Source organism: Colius striatus, chromosome 22 (assembly GCF_028858725.1).
Source record: "Colius striatus isolate bColStr4 chromosome 22, bColStr4.1.hap1, whole genome shotgun sequence".
Lineage (NCBI taxonomy): Eukaryota > Metazoa > Chordata > Aves > Coliiformes > Coliidae > Colius > Colius striatus.
The window spans coordinates 5,675,369-5,700,291 of NC_084780.1; the positions used below are offsets into that span (position 1 = coordinate 5,675,369).

Consider the following 24,923-nt stretch of genomic DNA (forward strand, 5'->3'; position numbering starts at 1 on the left):
TGAGGGGGGTGGGAGAGGGTGTGGGGTGAGCAGCAGGAGCCTGGCATGGTGGGACTGGCAGGAGCTGCCCTGTGCCACCCTGCTGCTGCAGCCCTGAGCCAGGATGATGGGCTGTGCAGTCATGTTGGAATCACAGAATCGTTTCCATGTTTTCCCTACAGCTCCCTGACAGGAGGCTGCAGTGAGCTGGGGTCAGTCTCTGCTCCCATGCAACAAGTGACAGGACAAGAGGAAACAGCCTCAGGTTGGCCCAGGGGAGGTTGAGGTTGGAGCTGAGGCAGAACTGTTTCCCTGAGAGGGGTGTGAGCCCCTGTGCCAGGCTGCCCAGGGAGCTGAGGGAGTGCCCAGCCCTGGAGGGATCCCAAAGGCGTGGGGCTGAGGTGCTGAGGGCCAGGGGTCAGTGCTGGGCTGGGCAGGGTGAGGGCAGGGCTGGGGCTGCAGCAGCTTCAAGGGCTTTTCCAACCAAACAACTCTATGATGCCACTCCTGCCCATTCCCACCCCCTTGCCACCACCCCTCAGTGCCACCCCTCACCCCCTCACACCCAGCTCCCTGCAGTGCGGGGTCACGCGAGGGCTCAGGTGGAACGGATGAGGCTAATCCATCCCTGGCTGCCCCAGGCACAGCCAGGCTGCCTGGGGATCAAACCCTGCTCTGGCAGCCTGCTCTGGGACAGAGCCACGGGACAGGGCTCAGTGGGGCCAAATCCCACCCTGCTGCTTGGGACAGAAGCTCCTGATGCAGCCATGTGCCCACGCTGAGAGCCACCAGCACCACAGAACCCTCCCTGGGCTGCCTGGAGAAGAGGGGCTGTAGGATATGTCTTGGTGCAGGGGCACAACCCCTGGTTGGATGCCCATGCCTACATGGTGGGCCAGTGGGCAAAGCCCTCCACAGGCTCCAATGGCTGTGGTCAGGCAATGGGGTTTCACTCACCCCACATGTAACAGAGCCCTGGGAAAGCCTTCAAGCCCTCACTGCTGGCAGATACCTCCCCCACCCCGGAGCTGCCGATGTCCTCCTGACCACAAGCAGCTCTGAAGCACAGCAGAGGAAGCCTCGTTCCCATCCTCCACCAGACAAACATCTCTGAGGCTATTTTGAGAGCTGAAATCACCAGGGTCAGAGGTGGCGAAGGAAGAAAGGCTACAGGAAATCCCTGGGGCAGTTGGTGTGACCCCAAGCAGAGCCACTGCTCCCTCACCCCCAGGTGCCCCCCACTCTTGGTCTGCACAGATGCTTCCAAAGACTGGCTGGGAGAGGGACAGCACAGACATCCCCCACTCAGTGTTCATCCCTCACAGATCCCAACCCCAGCTAACGGGTCACCCAGCTCCTTGGGGCAGTGCTGAGTCATCCCAAACTGACTGGGAGAAACTGAGACAGGGGAAACTAAAGGCAGGTAGCAGAGGATTATTTAGAGGGCAGATACAGGGGGGGCTGAGAAGGAAGAGGAAGCGTGTCACACAGGGGGAGGGGGGACACACACTGGGCTGAGGTCAGGATCCCATCCTACAGCCCAAGGAAAGCTGACTATGCCCCAGCCCCAACAGCATGAGGAGAAAGACCAACAAGGCTCACTCCCCAGCAGGACTTCAGAACAGGCAGGAAACGTCTCCACTTCCATCCCAGCCCACAGGCTCCCCAGAGCAGAGCCCCACGAGGCCAAGGGTGTGTGGGAAAGCAGCCAGGAGCTGGGACAGGCTGAGTGATGGGGAGGGAAGGATGTGGCCAGACAAACAGCACTGTGAGAGCTAACCAGGGCTCTGCAGATGGAAAGATGACTGGGAAGGGTTTCTCCAGCAAGGAGGTCAGTGCTCCAGGTACCTTCCCCTCTCCAGGACATCAACATCTGGAAGAATCCAGATGTGATGGCCACCAAAGTCATGGGGAGGCAAGATCATGGCATGAGGCCTCGCTCTGCCTGCCTGTATCCTCTCAGCAACCAACCAGATGAAGTTTGTTCAGGACTTCAGCTTTGCTCAACACCACTCTGTGTTTTCTCACCAGAGCCTTAAATCACTTTCCATCTTGAACTTCTTTGCACTTTCCCCCTCAGGACCAGACCCAGGGAAACTGCTGCAGACACACACGGTCCCCAGACCTTCTGGGACAAACTTCTCCAGGGGAAGAAGTAGTTAATAGAAGAGGCTTTTGAAATAGAGAGGCCAAAACAGAGGTGAGAGAGGATGCAATGAAACAAGGTCAAAGATGCAGTAAAGGACATGGGAAATAACACAGCCCTTCCTCAAATCCCCACAAGAATGGCATTTTTTCCTCTCCTTTTTTCACTGGGAACACTGGTCCACATCCAGGGGAGCGAGGTGTGCTGCTAGCCTCGACCTCAGACAGCAGCAAGCCAACCCAGAGCCCCCTGCATCTCCAGGGGACCACAGCATAAGCCCCTTCCCCATGGAGGGGGCTCCCTGCAGCCACAGAAGGGTCTCCCCAGTTTGTGGCCATTGTGAGGCAACAACACAGCAACACCCAGAGCTGCTGTCACCCAGAGCTGCTGTCACCCAGACCCTGTCACCCAGACCCTGTCACCCACCTCCAGGAACTGGGCGCTGACTTTGAACTCGGGGGCTGCCACGCCGCGGCTCTGTGCCGCCCGCTTGCGCTCCTCGATGCCGCTGAAGAGGTGCCCGATGGCCCGTGGGATGATGCCCTGCTCGTCCTCAGAGATGCTCATGTCGAAGCCGGTGCCCATGGTGTACGTCTTCCCCGCGCCAGTCTGTGGAGAGGCGGCGAGGGGGAAGCGGGCTGAGCCCTCCCAGCTCCCCTCCCCGAGCCCCACACCTCCCCCTGCCACCCCAAACACCTCTGCTGAGCCCCTCTGATCCCCATCACCATGCCCCAGCATCCCTCCCTCTCTTCCCACCCACTGCCTCAGCTCTGACACAGCCCAGGGAGGTTTTGTGTCCCCTCCACACGCAGCACTCCGCACGTCCCCCGTCCCCTCCCCCTGCAGACGCCACCTCAGCACCCAGCGCTGCGGCACAACCCGATGCCCACGCCGGAGCCCAAGGAGGGGGCAGAGCATGTACCTGTCCATAGGCCAGCACTGTGGCATTGTAGCCCTCGAAGCAGCCTTCGATGAGCTTCCCCACACATGTTGTGTAGATCTGCTCCTGCCACGTGTCCAGGTCAAAGACAAAGTCGTAGGTGAAGGCTTTGTCCTTCCCCAGCAGCACCTGGGGCTCGCCGGGCGTCACCGAGGTGCAGATGTGACATCCCTCTATTTTCTCTTTGGACAGTTGGGGACGGATCCTGCAGGGAGGGAAGTGGCTGAGGGTGGCCTTGGGGCTCCCCAGGGAGCTGTGGCCCACGCTGGAGCTGTGCAGGGGACCAGCAGCAGCTCTGCCAGCAGCGTGAGGCCAAAAGCACAGGGGACGCTTCACCTCCTGCACGCAGCGACAACCTCAATGTGTTTCTGGCTGAGAAAAGAGGTGGGTGCATGCCAGCAGCCATCCCCACAGCCCAGGTGACAGGCAGGGCTGGGTAACACAGCACAGGCAATGACATGCAGCCACAATCAAAGCTGCTGGAAAGGGCCCAGCACAGCCCAGCCTGCGCTGGCCCAACCACAGCGATGCCCCCGGCCGGGCAGCGAGCTCTGGGCTGCACGTAGGCACCGATCAATAGCCCCTGCCGGGGACTGGCAGGGCACAGCGGGCAGCAGGACGTGCTGGAGAGGCAGCAACATCAAACTGCAACCACAGAGGCTGGAAATGCAAAACACAAGATAGTCCCAACACTGAAACAGTGTGAGCCACAGCACTGCCCCACGGCCCCAGGCACGGGCTCAGCCCCAGGGGAGGACTGGTGAGGCTGTGCTGGGAGCCTGCACAAACCCTCCCCAAAAATGTGGTTTTTGGCAGAGGTGTGGGCTGTAGGAGGCTGGGAGGGGGCTGAGGTGGGGGGTGAGGGGGGCTGCCTGGTCCTGGGAGACTCATGGAAGAAGAGGAAGCGTGGAGCCAAGCACAGTGCAAGCAGCCCTCATCAGAGCTGCTGGCTGCACATCTCCCCTCCCTGGGTACCACACAAACACAGCCATTAATTCCTCCAAAGCCACAGCAGCGACCACAGCAGACACCCAGGGCTCTGCAGCAGCCACTGCTCCTCAGCAGCCCCGCAGCAAGCAGGGCCCAGGAGGGTCCAAACGCCCTGTGCTGGGGGTCAGGATGGGGCAGGCAGCCCCCTCACCCCAGCAGGAGCCTGCAGACGTGTGGGAACAGCTCAGGGTGGCTGGGGGTATATTTAGCTCAGCAGCCACAATGGAAAGCAGCTTGTGATGTGCTCAGCCCTCGACTCCTGTCGCCTTCCCAGGGTCCCACCCTCCTCCAGGAAAATTAACCCCAGCTTTAATCACTTTTTGACTTACATGATGCACTTCCCCCTCTGCCCATCCCAGACAGGGACAGCAACAGTGTCCCCAGGGCACAGGCAGAGGAACAAACAGCAACCACAGCACATTGGGAACTAGTTTTGCTCCCCAGAAAACTGAGAACAGGGGTTTTGGTACAAGATTTCTTTCCTTCCCCCCTCCCCCTCCCCCCAGGTGACTGAATCCGTGCACGTGGGGTTTGGGGAGGGGACGAGCAGCAGTGCTGGAGCAGGGTGTGCACAGGACTCTTCACAGGCTGTTTGGGGACCCTCCTCGAGCTTGGCCACACTGGGCTGTCCCAGCTGTCCAACACACCAACGCTGCTGCCTCCTTCACGCCCAGCTCCCCAAATCTCACTGTCCCCAAACACAGAGGGAGGGAGAGGGATGCCCAGTGAGAGAGGCATGGCAGGGGGGGCTGCTCACTCCCTCCTGAACCTCTTGCTGCCATGATGATGGCTGGTGCGGCAGGATCGGGCCCGCTGCGGCATCCCACGGGCAGCACAAGCAGTGCCTGTGCCAGGAGCCCGGGGACACAAAGGGGACCTTGGCCAGGAGCCTGTCCATCAGCCCTTCCCTTCCCTGCCAGCCTGGCAGCCCCTGAAAGCGCGTCTCCAGGGCCGGGCTGCCGGGGCCACCGAGCATCTGGGAGGAAAAGGGGGAGCGGGCGCTGCCCCCCCGAGGGGCTGGGAGCTGGGGCACACGCGGGTGCTGCGTGGCACACAAAGGCTGAGCTGTTCCCCAGCGCTGCCCTGTGCCAGCGTTTGGCTGGGGAGAGGGAACGTGAACGGGGCAGGGAGCCAAACGCTGGCTGGGCACCGGGCAGCAGCTCCCACGGGCAGCAGCTCCCAGGGCTGCCCTGGCAGGGTCAGCTCGGGCCAGGGCAGGGGCAGAGCCCTGAGGAAGGACCTGCCCATCACAGCACCCTGTGAGCAGTGGAGGGCACACCAGGCAGAGCTGGTACCCCCATGGCAAGGCTGTGCCCCCTGATGAAGGGCAACCTGCTTTAGCAGGAGGTTGGGCTGGACGAGCTCTGTAGGGCCCTTCCAACCCCCACCATTCTCCAGGATTCCCCTATCTCCCAGCCATCCCAGCAGGCACAGGGCTGCTGCCTCATGGCATGGAGGATGCCCCTCACCCAAGGAGGGATGCCCCCAGCCCTGCACTCCCCTGAGCACACAGTCCCAGGGGAGGGCTGGCTGCCAAGGGCTAGCTGTTTGCACACAGGTTGGTTTGGACTCAAATCAAGACAAAGTTAAGCACTTAATTACTGCAGCAGAGAAGCAGCTCAGCAATCAGGGAAAATTGAATCATGCTCCCTGGGGAGTGCCAGGTCTGGTCAGCAAACACTCCAGCTAAGAGATATAGCAGTGAAGCCCCTCTGAGCACAAGGAGCACGAGGAAGGATGGTGCCAGGCTCTGGCTGCCCACATGCCCTCAGCCCAACGTGCCAGAGCAGAGGGGGCCATGGCCATCATGCCTGAGCCAGGACAAGGGGCAAACAGAGCTCCCTGGGTGCTGAGTGCCCCCAGCTCCGCAGTGCTGGGCAGCCCAGGGCCAGGCAGGTGCCCCACAGCCAGCCCCCAAGGAGGAGACCCCAGTGCAGACCCCCCACATGGACATGCTGGCTGTGCCCAGGCTGTACCCCTGCGAGGCAAACCCTGCTGCCTTGGACCCCAGAACCTTCCTGGCCCCCTCCTAATCCTGCTCCAGACTTTCCCAGGCTTAGGGAAACCTTTAAATCAGGCCCTGGCAGCCGCCATGTGCTGCTCATTAGCTCTGGCAGGAGCACACCAGCCCTGAGCCACACCATCTGCTCTGCACCCAGACCCACTGCTGGTCAGGGACAAGGGACATGCTGCCTGCACAGGGATCCTGTACCTGGGGACAACAGCCCAAGGCAGAGCACGGAGACCTGTGGGGTCCAGGGGAAGCAGGAGATCATGCTGGACCCAGCCTAGAAGGGAGCAGGAGCAGACTGAGTTTGGGATCTCCCTGGACTCCTCCTTCATCCCCATAAGTGACTGGCAAAGCCATCAGCACCACGCTGGATCTGCCCCAGGGAAGAGGTTGGGAAACACTATGAGGGTGATTGTAACAACAGACCCAGGACAGTCCCTCACAAAGGGCTACAGGGCCCCAGCTCCCAGAGGGGAAGGGCTGGCCCTTCTCCCACCAAGCCAAAGCAGAAACCCATCAGCATCCGACCAGGACAGGGAGGCACTGGGACTGTGCTGATCTCCCACAGCAGAGCCCGGCAGCAGCTGCCCTCACAATCCACCACATCCCAAACCAGCTGTTTAACCAAGGACAGGGAGTGTTTTGACAGCAGGAACCAGCCCCTGGGGCCGTGCCCTGCTCCTCAGCGGGGGTATCCCCTTCCCTCCCCTGGGCCACGAGCCGTGTTCCCGACAGCTTTGGTTACAGCTTCACCTCCTGCTATTTTCTCTCCCCCTCCAGGGTTGCTGCTGGTACAGGAAGGCTGCAGCTGGCTCTGGCCACTGGCCTCCACACAGCCCCAGCCTCCCAAGCTCCTCAGACTTCATGGCACTACAGATTTAAACCCCTTGCTGAGGGGTGATGGGTTCAGGCACCAAGAGCCTCTCAGAGCTGCTCTGCTGGGATGGTGTGTCTGCACAGCCCCCCTCACACCTGCACCGCCTCCATCCCCTCTCACATTTCCGCTGTAAATGCAGTGAGTGTGTGTCTGATTGAAGGCAGGTGCCCAAAAACCCCCTCACACCCACACACCTGCACTCAGCCCTTTCCTCCCAGACTCTGCTGGGCCCCCACAGCCCCCCACATCTCTCTCCAGAGCACCCCCCACACACAGCTCTGCCCCCCAAGAGCAGCTGCTCACCAGGATGGGCTCAGCACAGAAGCAAAACAGCCACAGGACACGAGGAGCACACCCTGCCAGGGCTGAGCTGCCTTCAGAGGAGGCAAAAGATGGGGAAGGTACCTGGGGGTGTCGATGCTCTGCCTGCCCAGCACCCCCTGGCTATAGCAGCCTCCTGAGATATTTCCTTCCTGGGCTCAGGGCTGCCAGCCAGGGAGCCTCCCAGCCCCCCAAGATGGGAGATGGGGCACCCCAGAGCTGAGCTAGGCCACCACACCAGGATGGGGCTGGCTCCTCCACCCCAGGAGCTGAGTGCATGCGAGTGGGTTTGCTCATTCCTCCCCTGCACAACCCTGTGACAACTGAGCAGAACCAGCCTGACATCTCCAGACCCAGCAGGGTGACTCTGGGCCACCCCATAGCATCACCCCAGGGGCTCAGAGCTGCAGCAGTGCTGTGGGATGGTGGGTGCAGTACTCACACCATCTCTCCATCCTGACCCAAAGCTGCCCAGGAGGAGCTGGTTTGCAAGAGCTACAGCTTCACCTCCTTGGGGATTGACCCCAGCTGGCCCCAGAGGCTTCGGGCTCACAGAACCCATCTCAGCAGGCAGAGGAGCCCTGGCCACATGGCAGCAAAGGTGCCAGGACCCTTGCAAGACCAGGAGAGCAGCTGACCCTGGGCTTTGGAGCCTTTGCCTGCCCTCTCCCACTGAGCAGAGGCCCTCTGGGGCACATGGCAACAGTGTCCCATCCCAAGCAGAACATCCCAGGAGGAGGCGAGAGCAGCTCCCTGGGCAGCAGATAGCTGGCAGCCACACAGGGCATCGTGGCAGGAGTGAGAGCAGCAGAGTACTGGAGGTTGCAGGGTTTAAATAAACTTGAAAACCGACTCAACTTCCTTCCCCAATTTCACAAGCTCCGTTTCCTGAGTCTCGTTCGGGTGCCGCGGGCAGCTCCGGCACGGCGGCTGCCACTTCTTCTCTCATGAGCTGGCCAGTTTGAAAGGGCCCTCAGGGAGTATTTCTGCAGCCAGCTCGGCTCCTCAGACCTCCCCAGCCAAGGAGTTTAATGGCCTCTGGGTCAATACGTGCCATCAGCCCTTCCTGACACAGCGAAACGGGGCTGAGCTCCACCTCCCGCAACCGGAACGACGAGTCCCCGCTGCAGCCCCGGCTCGCTGCGGCTGCCAGAGCCCACAGCACCTGACTGCAGGCTGGGGGGTGCTGCAGGGAGGGATGCAGCAGGGAGGGGTGCTGCAGGGAGGGGTGCTGCAGGGAGGGGTGCAGCAGGGAGGGATGCAGCAGGGAGGGATGCAGCAGGGAGGGATGCTGCAGGGAGGGGTGCTACTGAGGCTCGAAGGGAGGCACGAGCCTCAAATCGAGGTCCGGGCAAAGCAGGGAGCTGCTGAGCTGGCTCTGTTGCAGCCACCCACTTGAAGGTCACCTACAGAAGGAAACAGTGGTTGTGGCTTTCCCCAGTCTCTGAGGAAACCACCTCCCACCCAGCAACGAGCAGTGAGGGCTCCCAGGCCGGGCTGCTCAGCACCATTGTGGCCGTGATGGCGGCGCAGGGCACGGGCGCCCAACCCAGCGCTGCTGCTCGGCCCCATCGCTCCCTCCTGGGCTGACAAAGCTCAGACATGCTGGGCACAGGGCTGGTGGGCAAGTGAAAGAAGCTCCTTGCCTGTGGGGAGGGCAGGAGCTGCTGTGGGTTCTGGTCACGTGGCTCCTGGCACACAGGAGGCCTAAATAACGCCCTGTGCCCTGATCAGTGCCTCAGCACCCGGGTTCTCTGCACCCCCAGTGCCAACGGGGCAGCCAGGGATCTCCTGAGGGAAAGACGGGAACCTGTGAAATGCCACAGCAGCTCTCCTGCCTCTGCCTGCCAGGTCAAGACAAGCAGAAAGAACTGGGGTCCCCCCAAGGACAGCACAGACCTACCACCCCTGCTCCTCTGTCTTCACTCCTCCCACCCTGAGGGCTCCTTGAGGCCCCAGAGATGGGTCCTGGGGGCCACAGCACCTCCTGACATCAGCTGGTCCATCCTTATCACCCACACATTTAACCTCAGCAGCATACAGCACCTTCCTCCAAAGCCCTCACCGCTTGCCAGCGTCCCCAGCCCTTCCCCAGGTCCCACCTCACTCCCACCAGCAGCACACACAGCCACAGAGGCCCTGCAGAAACAGCACAGCCGGCACATTCACCTTACAAAGGATCAAAAGGGGAGCTTTGATCCGTGTCCTGCTGCACCCCAGAGGCATTCTGCCTCCTCCATTGTCTGTGGGAGGTGGGATCTGTGGCCAGGTTTGCTCAGGAAGGGGCTTTGGAGGGTCCTGCAGCCTCTGTGGTGTCACAGGCAGTCACAAAGGAAAAACCTCGCTCTGGTCCTAACCCAGGGCAAAAGGGGATCCACCACCAACCCTGTGAAGCTGCTTTGGCACAAAAGGGTCTGCAGAGAGAGTGGCTCAGCCCTGGCACACTCAGCCTGGCCTCAGGAGCCGCCTTCACTCCCCACGCTGTGACCTGCTGCTTTGTCTCGCAGCCTCCGTGCTGCCAGCCCTCCTCCTTTGTCCTGCCAGCTCACCTTCCCCACCACATCGCCCCGGCTGCACCAAGCAGGATGCCAGCTCGCTCCCCTCCCCATCCTCACCATGGACACCACAGCCCCACTGCAATGCTGCATATTCACCTCCCAGTCCCAATCCCCTCCCTGTGCACTGCACCCTCCTCACTGGCAGGGGCCAAAGGGAAGAGCCCAGCAGCAACGATTCCACAGCCATCGTCCCCAGTAGCACTCACTCCATCTTCTGAGCAAAAGAGACCCCAGCCTTGAGCCAGGCCTTTGTTAAAATGCTTCATCCTGAGAGAAATGCAGGATGGAGGATGGGAAAAGTCCAGGCAGTGGGAAATCTCCACCCCCCAGCTACCCACATCACTGGGTTCCCAGGTCAGTGTCCTGGCACGGACACCCCTGCTCAGCACAGCCCTGACCCTGCACAGGCTCCCCAGCAGCACCCACACAAGGGGCTGCTGTCAGGGGATGCTGTCACCTCCCCAGGAGCTCCTCCCTCCTTTCAAACCACAGCCTGGCCCCATTCTCAGCCTCTTGAAAGGAGCGAGACAGAAAATCACCACTGTCTGCCTGCAGGAGAGGAAGACTGGACGGGCAGTGCTGGGAGGTGTCCTGGCACACACACACACAGAGACACACACACCCGCAGCGGTACACAGCCCCACACCCATCCTCCCTCCCTCCCTCCATCACTGCTGCTGCACCGGCATCTTTTGTGCTCTCCCTCTGCCCAGCCAGGTGGGGACCGACCAGGGCACTGCCCTCCACAGATCCTCCCCCACGGATGGGCGCAGCCCCTCTGCAGCACCCCGAGGCGGGTCGTGTCCTGCAGGGTGCACACTGGGGGGACCCTCCCTGAGGTGACCCCTCTCTGCCGGAGCCAGGCAGGGAGTGGGGTGTGCGTGCGTGGGGCTGCGCCTGCCCATCGTGTCCCCACGGGCACTCGCTGCTCCCCTCGTCCCGACAGCGGGAGCTCGATGCGCTGCGGGCCGGGCTCATGGGGGGAAGATCCAGCCACGGGAGGTTGGAACCGCGCAGCCGATGCCTTCCCCGCGCTGTCTGCCACGCAGGACGCCAGGGCAGGGTCGGGGTTGGGGGGTCAGCGGTTCTCGTGCCCACCCACCCCCCCCATTCCTCCGGGGGCTCTTTCCTCCTGCCGGGGCCGAGCGCGGCTGGTCCGCGGGACCGCAGCGGCTGCGCACAGAATGCACCAGCCTGGCACGGCGCTAACAAAGACCCCCCGCTCGCACCCACCCCGCGGGGGGGGGCTCTGCAGACCACGCGTGGGCTGTTCCCCTCGCCCCGACGGCTGCCCCGCAGCCCTCGCAGGGAACCAAGATGCCGCCCAGCAGCTCCTTTGGGGTGCCCGACCTGGGAGGCGCATTGTTCCCAGCCCGGGCTCAGCACAAAGGACACGGAGATGCCGCATCGCTCCCTGCCACCTAACGAGGGAGGGGACACACAGACAGAGACCCCCACCCCCCAGCACCTTTCCTGACACCACCGAGGCACCGAACCCACCCGCGACGCCGGCGGGAGCTGAGCGAAGGGCAACTGCCGGGGCGCAGCGGCCGGAGGGTCCCAGCCCCGACCCCCCTCCGCGGCCGCAGGGGATGGGGAAGGCGGCAGTGCGAGGGAAGCGCGGAGAGAGGCGGCCCCGAGGCGAAGCGTGTGGAGCAGGGTGTGTGTGTGTGTGTGTGTGTGGGGTGGGGGGGTGTGAACACCACACCGCTTGCCCCCGGGGATGGGCAGCTCCAGGCCGGGCACCCGCAAACCCTCCCCGCCCCCCAAAACTCACCCCGCATCCCCCCTCCGCCTCGGTCCGCACACCCGCATCCCCCGCTCGCCCGCTGCCGCGCTCACCTCACCGCCACCTTCACGCAGCTGTCGGCGGCCGCCATGGCCCCGCGCGCGGGCACCGCCGCGCTGCCCCGAGCCCCCGCGCGCGGGGCGGGGCGGGGCCAGGTGCGGGACACGCCCCTCCCCGCACTGACGGCGCGCGGCGGGGGGGCGGCGCCGCCTCCGGGTGTGCGCGTGTGCGCGTGTCCGCGTGTCCGCGTGTCCGTGTGTCCGCGTGTCCGTGTGTCCGTGTGTCCGCGTGTCCGCGTGTCCGCAATCGCCGTCACGCGCGACACGCGAGCGCACTCACACCCCCCCCACACACACGCACACACACACGCACACTCACCGCCTCCCCCCACTCACGCGCGTGGGGCGCTGCTGCCCCCTGCCGGACACGTGGCCCTGCTCCCCACAGCTGTACTGGGGTTGCCGGGGCTGTAATGGGGTTGTTCTGGCTTGTAGCGATGGTACCAGGGCTGTACCAGGGTTACCGGGGCTGGACCAAGGTTGTTCTGTCTTGTACCAGTGGTACTGGGGCTGTATTGGGGTTACTGGGGCTGTACTGGGGTTGTTATGGCTTGTACCAGTGGTACTGGGGCTGTATCGGGGTTACTGGGGCTGTAATGGGGTTGTTCTGGCTTGTACCAGTGGTACTGGGGCTGTATTGGGGTTACCAAGGCTGTACTGGGGTTGTTCTGGCTTGTACCAGTGGTACTGGGGCTGTATCAGGGTTACCGGGGCTGTACTGGGGTTGTTCTGGCTTGTACCAGTGGTACTGGGGCTGTATTGGGGTTACCAGGGATGTACCAAGGTTGTTCTGGCTTGTACTGGTGGTACTGGGGTTGTACCAGTGGTATCAGGGCTGTACCAGGGTTACCGGGACTCTTCCAGCCTGTACCAGCAGTACCAGGGTTCTACCAGGGTTAGCAGGGCTGTACCAGAGCTGTACTGGCATTACCAGGGCTGTATGCAGGCAGTTCCAGCCTGTACCAGGGCTCTTCTGGCCTTTACTGGTGGTGCTAGGGCTGTGCCCCACAAAAAGAGTTTCTCCTCTTGTTCCAGTGGGACTCCCCCTGTTCCAGCCTGTGCCCGTTACCCCTCGTCACTGGCCCCGTCCTCTCGCCACCAGCCCTTTAGGGATTGATCAGCACTGCTAAGGGCCCCTCTCAGCTTTCTCAGTCAGCTCCTGAGTGCCCTCACAGCTGATATTTTGGGGCAAATCAAGCCCTGTGCAGCCCCAGCTCCCAGCAGAGAGCACAGAGGCATCTTCCCTGCAGCCCGTGTCACCCTTCGTGTCGCTTCATGTCACCGGGGACACCCTCAGAGTCTCCAGGGAGCACCCATCTGCCTGGGCTGGTGCCACTCGCAGTGCACCCCATACCAAAGAGCCTGGGAAGCCATCACCAGCCACCTTGTAAAGGACAAAGCAGGTCCTGGACGTGCCCCTGGCAGAGCAGATGCTGGAGCATCACAGCCCTCCCCAGGGCTGAGGGGATGCGTTTGGGAGGGGGTGCTGAGGGGGTGCAGGGTCTGCCCCGGGGCAGTGCAGAGCTGCTGGGCTGTGTGGCACTGAGGCAGCAGCTGGAGCTCAGCAGAAGCCATTTCCCTTTTATTAAGTTAACAAATAAATGCCCAGCTGGAGAGCAGAGCCCGATTGATTCAGCACCTCCCCCAGGGCTCATCACTTTGCTGCAGTTTAATATACCTCGGGCAAGGAAGGAGCCAGCGCTGCCCAGGCTGGCAGGAATCGCTGGCAGCTCTGCTGAAGGGTGGTCTCGCACTTGCAGCCCCCTTGCCCAGGCAGGGCAGCGAGCAGACTGCACAGGCAGGGTGGCAGAGGAAGGAGGGCACAGGGGGATCCACGGAGTCACACAGCAGGAACACTTTAATGACCCATCCAGCTGGCACAGTGTTGTCCTGTCCTGCGCCAGCACCCTGGAGACCCAGCCCCCAAATCCTCCTGCAGCCAGGCAGAGCCCCCCAGGACCCCCGGGCAGAGCGGGCTCAGGGGGGCTCACAGGCGGGTGACAGCCGTGGCCTCTGGGGAGGGGGCTGTGGAGCTGCCCCGTGCTGCAGCAGAGGGGTCCTGGGGGGCAGAGCCTGTGTTTGCAGCCTGCAGCGTTTCTCTTCCCTTGAGCAGCTCCACGGCCGCTCTCTCCATGTCCCCCAGCTCCAGCTGGCTGCCGGCCGCCATCTCCTCCCTGGTCACCGCTACGAAGGACGGGTCACGGGCCAGAGCTGCCAGGCCCCCGGAGATCAGAGCCTGGAGCAGAGGATGGGCCACAGCCCCACGGGTGCTCAGTCCCTGGAAGTGGCTGTGGCCGTGGGCAGCCCATCCCCGTGGCTCCCTGTGCTGCCACGGACCTGCTGGTCACCCCCATAGCCAAGCTACGCCTGAGCGTGGCACCCCTGCCAGCCCCCTCCCCTCCCCAGCCTTTTCCTCTGCCAGGCTGTGCCCCTGCTTACCTCCTGAATGAGGAAGGTGATGGCTGGGCTGGAGGATGTGACTGGGTCACTGCTTTCACCCCGCTGGTGCCCTGAGCTGGATGCTGTTCCCCTCACAGCACTGTCCTCTGCGGGCACCTGGGCGAGGGGAGCAAAGAGCTGCAGCCTGTGCCCATGGAACAGCTCTCCCGTGTTCACGTGGGGCTGCAGGTACCGTCCCCAGCCTGGACACCAGCTCCCATCCTTCCTGGCTCCAGGGCACCACAGCAACAGGCCCAGCAGTGCCCCGTGGGCAGAGTGAGCTGGCAATCAGCTCTATCTCCTGCCCTGGCACTCGCCAGGCAGTGAGGCACTGCAGTCAGCCAAGGGCTGGGACCAACCCTGATGCTCCCCTTTTTCTGCCCTGGCTCTGGAGGCAGTTGGGGACCCTCAGAGATGCTGCTCTGGGCTGTCCCAGCTTGGATGAGCACGCAGTGGGCTGGGGGCCTGGCATGATGGTGGGGAGCCAGGAGCCCAGCTCCTCGCCAGCACGGCTGTGACAGCCTGTCCAGGAGGGAGGGAGGCTCACCCACGTCCCAGGGTGCTGCCTTGGGACACGTGTTGCCCCTTTACCTGCTGGGGGAGATGCAGCCCCGAGCATGGACCATCCCCTGAGCTCGTCTCTCGCCGCCGCCTCGGCCTCCGCGGTGGCCGCTCCACGGGCACGGGCTGACTGTGCCCTGGGAGAGGGAAAGGTGGGCACATGAGATGGGCACTACTGCAGGGACACCACTGCCACCCAGGGCTGGAAGGGGTTAACTAGACTCGGGAGAACCAAAGGGTTGGAGGAGTTCAGGACCAACTGAAGTTGCCAGCACCTGCCCAAAGCCACCCACGCTGGCTCCTCACTCCGGGGAAGGACAAGTCTCTGTTCATGGAAATGAAGATGCTCTTGTGGCCCTGCTGCCCTCCCCCAGCACCAGGCACTGGCTCCATGCTCCATCACCTTGGATGGTGGGAAGGTGGGAGGAGGGTCTCCTGGAGCATCCCAGGCAGGACTCCTCTCTGCTCAGGGCTCTCAGCTAAGCTCCCAAGATGTTGAGGTCTGTGTCTCCTCCTGTCTGCCCACATCAGCCCCTTCGCCCTGCCCTGGCCCTTGGGCTGTTCCAGATGCCCCAGAAGAAGAATGATGCTGGGACTCACCCTGTGCTGGATGCCTGGGTGCTGCCTGCTCTGTCTTCCTCAGCACCTCGTCCTCGTACTCCATCCTGGCAAGGGCACGTGGGTCAGCTCACGCAGGGCTGAGCCCACCCAGGGCTGCAGCCCTCCTCACCTTCCCCACCCCGGGGATGCAGCTGTGGGGGCTGACCAGGAGGGGCATCTGGGAAGGATGAACAGGGTGGAGATCCCAAGAAGGAGGATTAAGTACATCTTCACAGTGGTAACCCCTGTCCCTGTGCCCAGGCAGTGCTGGTGGCACTTGGAGATTGGTGGGGAAAGGGGAAGGGTCATTCTGCAGCCCCTGGAGCTGGGAAGAATGAGAAGGGCACGTACAGAGCTCCACATGCTGACATGCAGAGCCACACATCAGCCTGGGGCTGCCCTGCATGCTCTGAGGATATCTCTGGGACTAGGGGCTGGGGACTAGCAAGGGGTGTCTGCCTTTCCCTGTCCCCTTGCTGGGTCCTGGCTCACACCCCAAGGGCTGAATTACTGCACAAAGCTCCTGTGTCCATGGAGCCACTTCCACAAGCAGTGTTCAATTCCTCCCCTCACTCTGCAGGAACCTCACTGTTGCAACTTGTCCAGACCTTACCCAGCACAACTGGTACCAGTAGCTGCTCCTGCTGGGAGCCACTAGGCATGGCCCCTCTGTGCCCTTCCTCAGCAGCCCTTACCCCCCTAGCCAGGCCGTGCTGTTGGCGTTGTTGACGTTCCTGTTGCCTTCCTGGGGAAAGTCATCAAGGAAGACGGGGGAGTCGAGGTCCTCGCTGCCCATCTCGGTGAACTGCAGGGGTCTCTGGCTGGCCACCTGGGGCTGCAGTGGGCTGCTGGGCTCCAGGAAGCTGTCAACCTGGCCAAACAGGCCTCCTGTCCTCTGCAACCAACACGAGGGCATTAGGTTCCCATTCCTGTGGGAACAGCCATCTCTCTGCTCATCTCGCTGCTCAGGCCTTGCAGTTTCAAAAGTCTCAGTGCCCAGGTGGGGAAACTGAGGCACAGAGGGGTGCTGGTGAGGCAGCAGCACTGGGTTGAGCATCACTGTGCAGGACAGGCAGGTTCCTTGGTGTGAGGCTCAGGAGCCAGGGGCTCAGGTGCTGCTGGTGGCCCCACAGCTGCCCAAACTGGCTGCCATGGGTGGGTGTGAAGCTGTTCCTGCTCTGGAGATGGCAACACCTGAGCTGTGCTGCCTTACCCTGGCAGAAGGTGTGAATGGGGCACAAACATTGAGCACACCCCTGCCAGGGTCCTTTCACACATGGGAAACTGAGGCAGGGAGCTGGTTGCTCGAGATGACTCAACCAGGATATCCTGATGCTGATCCAACCTTCTGGTCCACGCTGCCTTTCCTGGTCAGGCTCACCTCTGTGGTAGCCATGCTGACCCCTTTCCCCATTGAAAAAGGAGTTGGGAGGGACCACCAGCATCTGGGCTGCTCTGAGAGCTGCACTCACCCTGTAGATCCCCTCCTCCATGGCAGCCTCCACCATGGCCCTTTCCAGCTCCTCCTCAGCAGTCAGGTCCCCAGAAATGGCTCGACGGATTTCAGGAGCAGCTTCTTCTTCAATGCTCCTCAGCCCAGCCTGGGGGGGACAAGAAGGGCATGGCTGGATGTGGCCTGGCCCCAGCACCCTCTCTCACTTTGGGCTCTGGAGAGGGAAAGATGCTGCAGCATTCTCACCTGGGAAGCCACGCTGCCCTGCTAGGACTCCCACTAGGGACTGGTTACCCTGCAGCTGCCTGGCCCTGTGCTGGGTGAAACAGCTTCTGGGCTAATGTTGTTCCCATCAAGGGGTGTGCCAAAGGCAGCCTGAGGAAGGGTTGGGCTGCTGATGCCCAAGGGGTAGCTGTGCCTTTGGCCAGGTACCTAAATCCTCTCCCATCCCCCTCTAACAGCATCCTTCAGGGCTGCTGCACAGTGGGCTCTGGCTGCAGTGGTCCTGCTCAAGATCAGCCACATTAGCCTCTCTCCTGACATTGCACTGGGTGATGAGAGATGGCACAGAGAGCAGCAGGCACACAGACCCATCCACAGTGCTCTTATGGTGAGGAAAGGGAGGAGGCTCTGGGAATGGAGAGGAGTAGGTGGATAACGACCTGGATAAGCAGCATTTGGCCCCAGCATTGGTCTGGGGGGTGGGGAAGGGGGATTTTCACGTCTTAAAACTGCTTGGTGAGGCATCAGACTGCTGAAGTCAGCAGGGTAGAGTAAAGAATCTCCTTCCAGAGAGTCCCCTGCAGCCTGGAGACCAAGCTGACCCTCAGCAGTGGAGTGCTTGTGGCCAGTTCAGTTCTGGCTCACTTGGGGCCACCTCACTCCCAGATCTTGATGCACAGAGGTCCCTGTGTGTCACTGCAGCTCTGTCTCTCACTCTGGACTTGTGTGAGCTGGGGGAATCCTCTTCCCCACCACACTCTGCCCCAGGAAAGGTCACTCCTCCAACACCAGCCTCCTGCTACCAACCTGGATCTCCACAGGGTTCTTCTTGGGCCGGTACCCATAGTACTCCTCCTGCCGCTTCATGAACTTCCTGAAATGCTCCTGGATGAGGAAAGTCGCGTAGAATTTGCCCACTGTCACCTCATCATCTGCAGAGGAGGAAACCAACATCATGATGATGCCTACCACAAGGCCAGGAGCTGTGTGGGCAGCTGAGCCCCTGACCAAGCGTGGCTGTGTTCCCCCAGGAGGTCCCAGCAGGTGACAGACCTCCAATGGGTGGGATGACCTGGTCCAGAAGCTTCATACTCGTTCGCTTCCAGATCTTCTTGATGATGGCTCTGAGCTCCTCGTTGGCCTGCTCAAAGTTACCTGCCAGAAAAGCAGCAGGACAGAGCAGCTCATTCCCAGGGGAAAGTCAATAAGAAGGGAGAAAGAGCATGTGAAAACCTGGCCAGAGTCCCTCAGGGCATGAGAGCTCCTCTCCAGCCTCCCCACCCAACAAAAATGAGGCTTTGATTTTAGCAAGAAAGGCTTTAACTACTGAGTGAGTCACACCCAGCAGAGGGGTGGTGCCACCCTCTCTGTTCTGGTGATCAACAACAGATTTTGGCCTCCCCTTTGGTGTTGTCCCAGGCTTTGCTGCTCCTCCTTTCCTGGAATCCCATCTTGGTCCCATATGTGCTCTGAGACCCTCTGTGCTGCTCCCAGGGCTGCCTGCACCCTGCTCACCCCTGCTGCTCCCAGGGGATCCCAGCCTCCCAGGGCTGCCTGCTTGAGGCTGCACTCCCACCCCAGCTGGAGGAAAGGACCATGCCATGCTGCTGGAAGATGCCAGCCCCACTGCCCAACATCACCTCCTGCCAGAGCTGGCTGCCCCAGCCCAGCCTCAGAGCACTGCCTAACCCACAGGCATGGAAACAAGCTGGTGTGGCACTTTCCCAAAGCAGGGATTTGCAAACCATGCTGCTGGCAAGGAATGAGGTGAAAGCAACTCCTGCCCAGCACAGCTAAATTCAAAGAGGATCCATCCCCTTCCATTCCAGTCTGGGATTATAAAGGGAGACAAAAACTGGAGGAGGTGGAGATCAGAATGTCCTCAGCAGAGCAGCATGGGAGGCTGGTGGCTGTGTGCTGTGGCAGGGATGGGAACTGGGTCAGAACCACTTTTGAGCTGTTCAGGCTGAAGTTATGGAGCTGGGGTGGCATTGGCTCACCCTTCAGGGCTGCAGCACATGTGTCTGCAACTCATAACATCCTCCAGGCTTGGCCTGAGCAGCCCCAGGCCTGTGCCTGTGGTCTCTGGTGTGAGCCAAGGGTTGCACTGGAAGGTCTGACCCAGCAGGCAAATGCCCAGAGGACCCAGAAAGTGAGGGCATGAGGTGTAACCAGCACCTTGCAGCACGTGGGGAGAGTCCCTCCATCAGGCAGGAGGATCACTTACCTTCTGTCTTGATCTTGAGGGCTGTCCTCACCAGGGCAAACAGGGTGGCGTTGAAGGTGACGGTGCCATCGCTGTTGAGGGGCATGTTCATGCACACCAGACGCTGCACACAAAGCCCACAGCTGTGACCCCAGGCCAAGAGCAGCCCAGCTCCCTCAGTGCTCTTGGAAACAAACTGCAACAGCCCAGCTGATGTGACCAGGTATCCTGGCTCAGCATTGCTCCCCTGCTGCAGATCAGTCCCTCTGCACTGGGGACTCCAGCTCGGGCACAACCCTCTGGTGCCACCCCCCTGGGTGTGGGGGTGAGCACAGGCAAGTCCTTATCCTCAGAAGCCTGAAGCACATCAGCTCCAGGCAGGTTAACAGCATCTCTCTTGTCCCCAGAATATGCTCCTCCATTGAACATGAGAGGCCAGAACAAGTGTGTGAACCATGACCCCCTGAGCTGTCACCCTCAGCCTCCCTGGGCAGGACACAGCCAGCCTGGGGAACGTGCCTGTGCCCACACCCTGCCACCCCCCCTGGCTCTTACCTTACATGCTACACGGTGTGGGCAGAACTTCCCAAAGCCCAAGGGAGGCTGGATACGTCTCAGCAGAGTCACAACATCCAAATGTTTGATTCTGCCCCTGTGGAGGCAACAGACAGCATCAGCAGTGTGGGGGCAGAGAGTGTGGCCAGTAGGTTCATTGTGCCCCGTGCTCCTGTGTGGGCAAACCCCTACACCTCCCTGTGCTCCTCCTGGGAAAAGCAGCTGTTTGCCATGGCACCAGGCAGCAGATAAAGGTGTGCAGTGGCATGGGAAGAGTTGGCAGCATCACCAGGGCTGGATGAACAGGAGACATCCCGACGGCTTGTACCAGCCCTGGATTCTGCTGGCAAGTCCACATCCACCCTTGAGGTGCTGGGATGTAACCCTTAGGCAGTGCCACAGCTCAGACAGCCCACCCAGGCTCCCCATCCCCTCCAGGCCACTCACCCCCTGGCACTCACTTGGCCTCAGGGTCGTACTCAGCCCAGATCCGTTTGAACTCATCCAGGTGATGGGGCCCAAGGATGGACCAGTCGCGTGTCAGGTAGTCAAAGTTGTCCATGATGACAGCCACAAAGAGGTTAATGATCTGAGAGCAGAGGAGCCAGTGTGAAGGACACAAGTGAGAGCAGGGACAAGCAGGGCTGAGGAGCAGTGGCAGCCCTGGAAGCTGGCAGCAGGGAGCAGGGCAGTGCTGCCCATGGGCCCCTCAGCCAGCGCCGTGGCAGAATCTGGGCAGATGTGTTGGGGAGGAGAAGGGGATGCTGAGCCAGGGGATGCTGAGGGTCACCCTGTGCAGGGATGGGCCTCCCAGCCCAGGAGGTGATGTGAAAGGCTGCAGCAGGCACAGGGTATCTCTCCCCTCACCTCCTTTGCAAGAGCCAACACAGACCCATCTGGAAGGTGGCACAGGGGGGCTGTGGGATGGAGCTCACGGGGGTGCCAGGCTCACAGCGTGGCTGGCCCATGGGCTGGGGATGATGCTCCATGGAAGAGGGTGCTGTGGGCTGAGCCCCACGAGATGCAGCATAACTCAGCAGCAGGGGCTGCCCAGGGCAGGGCCAGGGGTGCCAAGGGGAGCTGCCATACCAGGAAGGCACAGAGCATGTAGAAGCTGATGAAGTAGAAGTAGGCGAAGCCGGTGCCGCAGGTGAACTCCTCGCCCTCAGCAAAGTCAGACTCGGGGTCACAGAGCTTCCCATAGCTGCAGTCCAGCAGGATCTCCTGCCAGGCCTCACCTGTGGCACACCTGGGGAGAGGGGAAGCCTGTCCTGGGGGTGAGTGGGGCAGCAGGAGGGCTGCAGCCCAGCATGGGATGGGATGGGATGGGATGGGATGGGATGGGATGGGATGGGATGGGATGGGATGGGATGGGATGGGATGGATCCTGGGCCTGCTGTGCTGTTATAAGGAGTCTGCCATGGAAAGCTCACAAGGAAAGTGTTTGGAGGCAAGGAAAGCCTTGGACTGAGCCCTCACTTTCTCTTGAATCACAGAATCCCTGAATGGTGGGGGCTGGAAGGGCTCTGCAGAGCTGCTCCAGCCCAGCCCCTGCTACAGCAGGTTCCCCTGGCTCAGGGGGCACAGGAACGTGTCCAGGTGGGGTTGGAAACCTCCTGAGAAGGAGCCTCCACACCCTCCCTGGGCAGCCTGGGCCAGGGCTCCCTCACCTCAGCACCAAAGGAGCTTCTCCTCCTCTGCCAGTGGAACTGTTTGTGTCCCAGCTGATGTCCATTACCCCTTGTCCTTGTCCCATCCTCCTGACACCCACCCTTTGGGTACTTCTAAATGTTAATGAGGTCCTCCCTTAGTCTTCTCCAGTCTAAACAGTCCCAGGTCCCACAGCCTTTCCTCCTCAGAGATGTTCCATCCCCTCAGCATCTTGGGTTTCCTCACAATTCACAAGTTAAAGTCCAGTCTGGGAAGTAAACATTCAGAATAGGAAGAAGCCCAAAGTGACCCCATCTCCTGCTGCTCAGCCACACCAGGCAAACAGACAGCCACTGACAGCCACTGAGAGCCACAGACAGCCACTGACAGCCACTCCTGAAATGCTTCCACTGCTATAAGAGATTTTTCTGTAGGTCAAAAAAGGAGCTGGGGGGTTCCCTGCCCACTCTGAGCCCAGTTCCCTCTGGAGGGACTTCAGGACTGACCTGAAGAGCAGCAACACAGCTTGTGGAAACGTTTGGAAGTTGTTGTTTCGGTTGATCTGGGTCCCATCCACCATGGCAATCTTCCCAAACATCTGCAAAGTCACATTGTCAGGTCCTCAGCACCCTTCCTCAGGCACCAGCCACCCTCCAGAGCATCCCTGTCCCTCAGCTCCTCTTCCTCTTGTTTACTTGGCTTTGGGTGTCCCCAAAAGAGACTGAGACTGGGCTGTGGGTTGTCTGGAGCTCATGAGCTCCTTGGATACTCCTGTGTGTGCCCTGTCTGTGCTGCAGGTCATCTGGGCCAAGGAGACAAGGTTTCATGTCATGCCATTGACTCCACAAGTGCTATTTGCTGCGTGTCCCCGGTGCCCCAGCTGCAGCCTGTGGCTGGGGGGAGGCTGCTGGGGCCGTGAGCATCCTTGGAAAGCAGGCTGAAATGGTCCCATCATGTGCAAAGTCCCAGGGGGTAGCTGGCAGAGGCCCCAGGCCCTCCCTGGCCCATCTCCCAGCCTGTGCCTCTCACCTGCATCCCGATCACAGCATAGATGAAAAAGAGCATCACGATCAGCAGGGCTACGTAGGGCAGGGCCTGTGGCAAAAGGAGCATGGCTTGTGTGAGACACCAGCCCAGCACCAAAGCAACCCAGGGACAGGAGGTTGGGTCCAGAGCTATTGCATGAGGGCAACATCCAGGCCTCCATGAGTGGAGACAGCAGCTTACTTGGTCCTGGTCCTTCAACCACCCTCCCTTCTGTGTCATTCTGTGGTTCCCACTCACCAGTTCTCATCCATGGGAGCCTTATGCCAACCCCCAAGGGAGCAGCAGTTCTGCAGCTGGGGTGAAGGCTGAGCACAGCCCCCAATGCCCTGGGCTGCGTGCTGAGACGCTGCAGCATGCCCTTGGTGCAGAGCACAGCCTCGCTGGGCACAGGGCTGCTGGACCCTGCCTGCTTGCCCAGCCCAGTTCTGACATACATTGGGAGACCCCTCCCATCTTCCCACCCATCCAGGCATCCTTCTCTGCAGCACAAGCCCCATATCCAGGCTGAGCCTGGGCACCTGCCAGCCCTGCAGCTCTCCTCTGCCTGCCGAGCCAGGCTGCTCTCCCACTTCACCTGAGAGGCACAGCCTGCAGCCAGCCCAGGGCATGTGCCTGTCTGGGAAGGGAACACTGCTCCTCACATACCTGGAAGGACTTGATGAAGGTCCACAGGAGGGTCCTGACCCCTTCTCCCCTGCTCAGCAGCTTCACCAGCCGCATCACCCGGAACAGGCGGAAGAAAGTGATGGAGACGCGGGAGTTGTCGTCGGAGTCCTGCGGGCAGAGCACAACCCCGGCAGGGCAGCGGCTGCTGCGGCCCCCAGGCACACAGGGAGGGGTGCAGGCAGGAGGGCAGCCAGCAGCAACAGCTCCTGGGCTCAAAGGGCCAGGTTTTGGTTGGGAGGACACGGGACGTTGGTAGTTGGAGGTGCTGGGGGCTTGGGCTCCCGTTCCCGTGGCTGCTCCAGCGTGGCACAGCCTCAGCCCCAGCCCCTGGCACCGCTGGCCTCTGCCAGGCATGTCCACCTGACTCCATCTCTGTGTGAGACCTTTGCACTGCCCTCCCTGGGCTTTACTGCTGCCACTAAATCCCCCTCACTCCCATCATCCAGCCCCCCACTGCTCCCTGCTGTTTCAGGGCAACAGACCCCACCTGCACTCCCTCCTGCCAGCAGCTCCATCCTCCCCAGTCCCTCATTTCCCAGGAAACACCATCTTTCCCCACCCTTCTTCCCTCTCCTGGTGCCTCTCACCTGCCCAGTGAGCACAGTGGTCAGCAACATCTCATCAGCCCCAGTGCAGCTCATCCCCACTGCCAGGACCTGGCAGTGCCCAGGGAGTGCCAGCCTGCCCTCTGCAGTTCCCAGGCCCTGGCACCCCCAGGGAAGAGTCTCCAGCGTGTGGGACCCTGCAGCCAGACCCTTCCCATCTCCTATGGGCTCCTGGGACACTCCCTGCACCCCCATGGTGGTCTCCTGGCCCACTCAGCCCCCCAGCACATCAGGCCAGGGGATGCAGCTGGCTCCAGGGGGAAGGCACAGGGAAGGTGTCACCCCTCCAACCATTTCTCCAGTGCCAGAGGTGGCATTTGCCCAGGCAAATCCCTCCAGGCTCTCCCCAGATAAGTGCTCAGAGGACCCAAGGCCAACTGTCCTGCCCTCAGCAGCCAGGGCCACATCTCAGAGGCTCCACTCAGGTTGGGGATCGCAGTGGCTGAGCCCACAGACGGACCCTGGGACCAGGGAACAGGCTGGCACAGCTCAGGGTGGGAAGGAGTGTCTGTGACAGGGGTGCCTACACCCCAGAGAGAGCAGCCTGTGTGGATGCCATGCAGGACACATGCAGCCAGAGGGCAAGGGCACGCTGGCTCAGGCAGGGGCACACCACAAGCACATGCCACTGATATTTACAATGCCATCACAGCCTCCGCCCAGGCAGTACAATCCACCACTGGATGCAAGAACAGTCTGTCGAGAGAACAGAGAGTCAGCAGGAGAGGTGAGGCAGGAATGAGACGGGGAGGGAGGGAGGGATGGGTGGTTACAGAGGAAGACAACACAGAAGGAAGAGTAAGATGGAAAGTGGGGATGAGAGGAGGAGCACAGGGGGAGGGCAGCAGAGATTCAGCCTCACTCGGGCTCAGGGACAAAGTGACGTGACTTTGGGGCAGAGGCAGCAGCCTGGGAAACACACTGGTCATGAGGGACTTGCCCACTCCTGTGCCCCACTGCTGTGGCATTAGCACCTGGGGCTGAGTGTTTCTGGGCCAGCAAATCTGGGACAAACCCCATGGACACCCTCAGGTGAGGCCCAGGGCAGGAGGAACGTGGAGGCAAGCTGAGCAGCTCAGGCTGAGCCCCAGCTCCTGTGCAGGCTGGGCTGCTCCCAGCATGGCTGCTGGGCACTGGGGACAAGCTGGTGCAGGTTTGCTGGGAGTGAACTCTTGAGGCTGGTAGTTCCATTGAGACAACTCACTGTTCACCCACTAACCAGAGGGCAGGAACCTGGAGCCCTGGCCCA

General features: G+C 61.4%; 2 protein-coding genes across 3 annotated transcripts in view; both read right to left on the reverse strand.

The window, feature by feature from the left end:
• KIF21B (kinesin family member 21B) overlaps positions 1 to 11,736 on the reverse strand; it is a 36,780-nt gene extending 25,044 nt beyond the window's left edge. For both annotated transcript variants that reach the window (XM_062013689.1, XM_062013690.1), the window contains exons 1-3: positions 11,665 to 11,736; positions 3,048 to 3,270; positions 2,552 to 2,734 (exon numbers count right to left, since the gene is read on the reverse strand). In XM_062013689.1, the coding sequence (XP_061869673.1) occupies positions 2,552 to 2,734; positions 3,048 to 3,270; positions 11,665 to 11,702 (444 nt within the window). In that variant the 5' untranslated portion in view covers positions 11,703 to 11,736. The remainder of the gene's footprint in view (positions 1 to 2,551; positions 2,735 to 3,047; positions 3,271 to 11,664) is intronic.
• A 1,921-nt stretch (positions 11,737 to 13,657) lies between these two features.
• The window catches only part of CACNA1S (calcium voltage-gated channel subunit alpha1 S), a 35,293-nt gene continuing 24,027 nt past the window's right edge, over positions 13,658 to 24,923 (reverse strand). The window contains exons 29-44 of the mRNA XM_062013882.1: positions 24,314 to 24,370; positions 23,049 to 23,177; positions 22,386 to 22,451; positions 21,863 to 21,954; positions 20,796 to 20,955; positions 20,168 to 20,295; positions 19,707 to 19,803; positions 19,173 to 19,275; positions 17,999 to 18,100; positions 17,753 to 17,877; positions 16,743 to 16,871; positions 15,966 to 16,165; positions 15,271 to 15,335; positions 14,701 to 14,807; positions 14,110 to 14,226; positions 13,658 to 13,906 (exon numbers count right to left, since the gene is read on the reverse strand). Coding sequence (XP_061869866.1) covers positions 13,658 to 13,906; positions 14,110 to 14,226; positions 14,701 to 14,807; positions 15,271 to 15,335; positions 15,966 to 16,165; positions 16,743 to 16,871; positions 17,753 to 17,877; positions 17,999 to 18,100; positions 19,173 to 19,275; positions 19,707 to 19,803; positions 20,168 to 20,295; positions 20,796 to 20,955; positions 21,863 to 21,954; positions 22,386 to 22,451; positions 23,049 to 23,177; positions 24,314 to 24,370 — 1,926 coding nt within the window. The remainder of the gene's footprint in view (positions 13,907 to 14,109; positions 14,227 to 14,700; positions 14,808 to 15,270; positions 15,336 to 15,965; positions 16,166 to 16,742; positions 16,872 to 17,752; positions 17,878 to 17,998; positions 18,101 to 19,172; positions 19,276 to 19,706; positions 19,804 to 20,167; positions 20,296 to 20,795; positions 20,956 to 21,862; positions 21,955 to 22,385; positions 22,452 to 23,048; positions 23,178 to 24,313; positions 24,371 to 24,923) is intronic.